Here is a 3,405-nt window from a genome sequence, read left to right as displayed (position 1 = left end):
ATCATATATTTGATTTATAAACATTTTCTTATTGATTAAATCGATAATCAAGCAGTTAAGGATCAAAATTGATAAATCAATAAATAAAATATCTTATTAATTTAATATAATTAAAATCCAAAAATTGACAATATATAAACCAAACCGGCCGATACACACAAAATCAAATATCCGTAAATAAGTTAGGGAAATATATTTTACAAAAGACGACAAATGAGGGTAAAAAGATTTTTAAAAAAATGGAAAATAGGAGGTTAGAGTTAAAAGATAAAGAGTCCAAAATAGGGGTTAAACGTGGCATTCAACTAAGCATTCCAAGTTTAGATCATTCGCTATGCTACTCGTCCTTTCTTACTGCCCATTTTTCCCTGCTGTATAGTATTAGGGGTACCCCCTGTTACCCCCTTTACTAACTTCTTCTTCTTCCCATCTCCTATTTAGCAACAAATCTTTCAAGGGTTTTTCAGATAAACAAAAATCTCTTTCCCTCATGAGATGGTGGGACTCAGTGTAGTACTCGAAGGTTACAATAATAAAGATATTAATACAACTACTTCTACTTGGCAAATTCTTAACAAAGCTAGTATGGTATTGATGAAACCCACTTCTCCCTCCTCGATCCCTTCTTCTCCTTTTTCCCCTCGAAAATCTCCAGCAGCTTCTGGATTTCTCGATTCCTGTTTCCTTTGTAAGCAGAAACTCTTACCTGGCAAAGACATCTACATGTACAAGTAAGCCGCTAGCTCATCTCCTCTCTATTTGCTTAAATTTAAGGAAATACTTACTAATGTCTAATTTCAAATCCTGAATCTATTTGTATTGCGATTTGCGGGGGGTAATACGTCTGATGATTATGTTTTATTTTACAGGGGAGAATGGGCATTTTGTAGCGTAGACTGCAGATGCAAGCAGATTTTTATGGATGAAGAAGACAGTATAAAGACGAAATCTCAAGCTTCGAATTCTTCTTCTTCTAATAAATCGTGTACTTCTTCTTCTTCATCATCGTCGTCGTCGTCTTCCCGGAGTAGGAAAATGGCGGCGGGGAACCGACCCAATGGGTTTGCATACTGAGAAAGGAGTTCAGTTCCACGAAAAATTTGCTGCTTTCCAGTTTTGTCCTCGATACATTTTGTAATGCCTATGCTATCCCTTTCAATTTTATTTTATTACCGTAGTAGTTTTATTTTATGAAATTAATATTAGTAGTACGAAAATTTGGAAACAAACAAAACTGCTGCTAGTTTTCATTTATCAGCCCCTGGGTTTTGGTTTCCCGTTGCCAATTTAACTAAATTGCAAAATAATGTTATTGAGAATCTTTCTTTTTCTAGAATATGGGGTTGTAGGGACTGTCGGGATATTCTGGGTAATAAATGAAAAAGTGGCATATTTCCAAATTATACCCCTCAAAGGAGTGATGAGTCACTCTTTTATTTTATTTTATTGCATTTAATGTCATTAAATTTTATTTTTTAATATCACTTTAAAAGAAATGAAATGAAATTTTTCTTCGAATCGATTGTTATTTTTTCCCCATTAATAAAGCCAAAAAGGTGACAATTTGAGTAGTTAATTAATTAAGTAATAAAAGTTAAAAGAATATTTTGAGATCCTCGTAGGATATGGTTAATATTTTTATATAGAGTTCATTCATGGGTGCACGTGTGAAGGCACCATGCACTAGATAACAATGAGATGTTCATTCTTTGTTACTTCGCAAGTTTTTATGGAAATTTTAGTAGCTTTTGTACGTGTGATTTCATATCGTGATTTCAAATTAACGTACGATTATTTATTGGATCACCTTATTTAGTTATCGTGCAACGTGGGTGGGGATCATATAGAGTAGAGGTGTCAAAATTGAGCCCAAGTGTAGGTAATCCGTCCAATCCGCACATAATTTTAAGGGTTGGACTCAAGATAATTTGAAATTGATTCAATCTCAACCCATTCAAGTTCTAACCCATTTAAAAGAATCCTCAATTGAGTCTAATTTTATCTTCAATCTCAACCCGTTTTAAGACTTTTTATTTGCATTGATGTAATGTATGTTCCTATATTAAAGGTATGAATTACTATCTATTTTATATCTTTTAGGATTTATCTATCAATTTTTAATTTCTTTTTTTAAATTTTCTTTAGTTGAAATTCAAATTGTGGTTATAAAATTTAAATAACAATATATTAAAATTAATGAATTAAGCGGGTCAAGACCCAACCCATTTTTAATCCCATTGGAGCTCAATCCATTTGAGCCCAAAGTAAACTTGGGCCGGTCAGGATCCAACCCAATTTATATTTCAATCCATTTTAATATCTGTAATTTTAACTCAACCCGCTCATTTAACACCCCTAATATAGAGCATCCTCAAAGAACTAAATTCGCCGTGTATTCACAATAATTTCAAGCATATATTGTAGAATTTGTGCCAAAAGCATATCGAAATATTTTGTCCTGTATTAACAAAGATAGGGAATATAATGTATGTTCATAGTTAATTAATTGATAGGAAAGAATTAAAAGAAATATTGAGAATATAATTAACTAGTAGAAATGTTTTTTCTCTAACAACTTAAGTTTTTAGATAATATGGTCCTGCAAATAATGGATGTGTTGAAAATATAATTAAGAGAAATACATAATTACCCCATTAAAGTAAAACCTGTTTTTGAAAAAACACTTGAACTTTGTAGGGGTTTTATTACCCCCCCCCCCCTATTCTTATTTAGAATGAATTTATTGTCCCATTACGTACCTACGTGGCATGTAGAGTGTAGTTCACTCTCTGGTAGAGAGTGAGCTGAACCAAAAAGTAAATAAATATTTATTTAATTAGAAATATTATTATTTTTCTTTTCTTTTATTTATTTTATTGTACTTTCTCAATTCTTTAATTTTGTTTTTTTCTTCCCCAATTTTTTCAAAGAACAAACTACCTCTTCTCTATCTTCTTCCACTTACAAGACCCATTTACTTCACTCATTTTTTTCCTTGTCTGCTTGCTTCACTTTGTTCCTTTTTCTTCTTTTGCCCTTATATTTTTTTCAAAATAGTAATAATTGTAAACCTCCTTGATAACATTGTTCTTTTTTAAAATAAAAATAAATTATTATGTAGTTCTTTAGCATGTAAATAAAAAATTTCTTCGATTTGAGAGTATTATAGAATTTCATTACCTTCATCGTAATGGTGTTCCGCTGCATAGTTGTTGTAATTTTTTAAAAGGAAAGAGTAGATTGGAGGTGATTACTAATTCTCAATTTATAATTTGTTAGTAATTTTATTTTTGATTTAACAATAATTTGATGATATTAATGGTGGAGATGGTATAATAATAGTGGCATGATTAAAACTACTCTAGAGAATTAATGAAGATGGCGGCTACGTAGAGGATTTTGGTG

The 3,405-nt window shown here is 31.2% G+C and overlaps 1 protein-coding gene across 1 annotated transcript; it reads left to right on the top strand.

The window, feature by feature from the left end:
- The first annotated feature begins 388 nt into the window (after window positions 1–388).
- LOC125853843 (FCS-Like Zinc finger 15) lies at window positions 389–1,384 on the top strand. The gene is made up of 2 exons (XM_049533596.1): window positions 389–731; window positions 870–1,384. The coding sequence occupies exons 1-2, from the start codon at window positions 496–498 to the stop codon at window positions 1,072–1,074; spliced, it is 441 nt and encodes a 146-aa protein (XP_049389553.1). The 5' UTR covers window positions 389–495; the 3' UTR covers window positions 1,075–1,384.
- Window positions 1,385–3,405: the final 2,021 nt, after the last annotated feature.

This window comes from Solanum stenotomum, chromosome 1, assembly GCF_019186545.1.
Source record: "Solanum stenotomum isolate F172 chromosome 1, ASM1918654v1, whole genome shotgun sequence".
Classification (NCBI taxonomy): Eukaryota; Viridiplantae; Streptophyta; class Magnoliopsida; order Solanales; family Solanaceae; genus Solanum; species Solanum stenotomum.
Note: the sequence above shows the minus strand (reverse complement) of the source record. Positions and strands in the feature narration are given on the sequence as shown.

Bases quoted from the DNA above. Each gene is read 5' to 3' on its own strand.
- LOC125853843 (XM_049533596.1), top strand. From the start codon at position 496: ATGGTGGGACTCAGTGTAGTACTCGAAGGTTACAATAATAAAGATATT. The intron at 732-869 runs GTAAGCCGCTAG...TTTATTTTACAG, and splicing joins AAAGACATCTACATGTACAA to GGGAGAATGGGCATTTTGTA.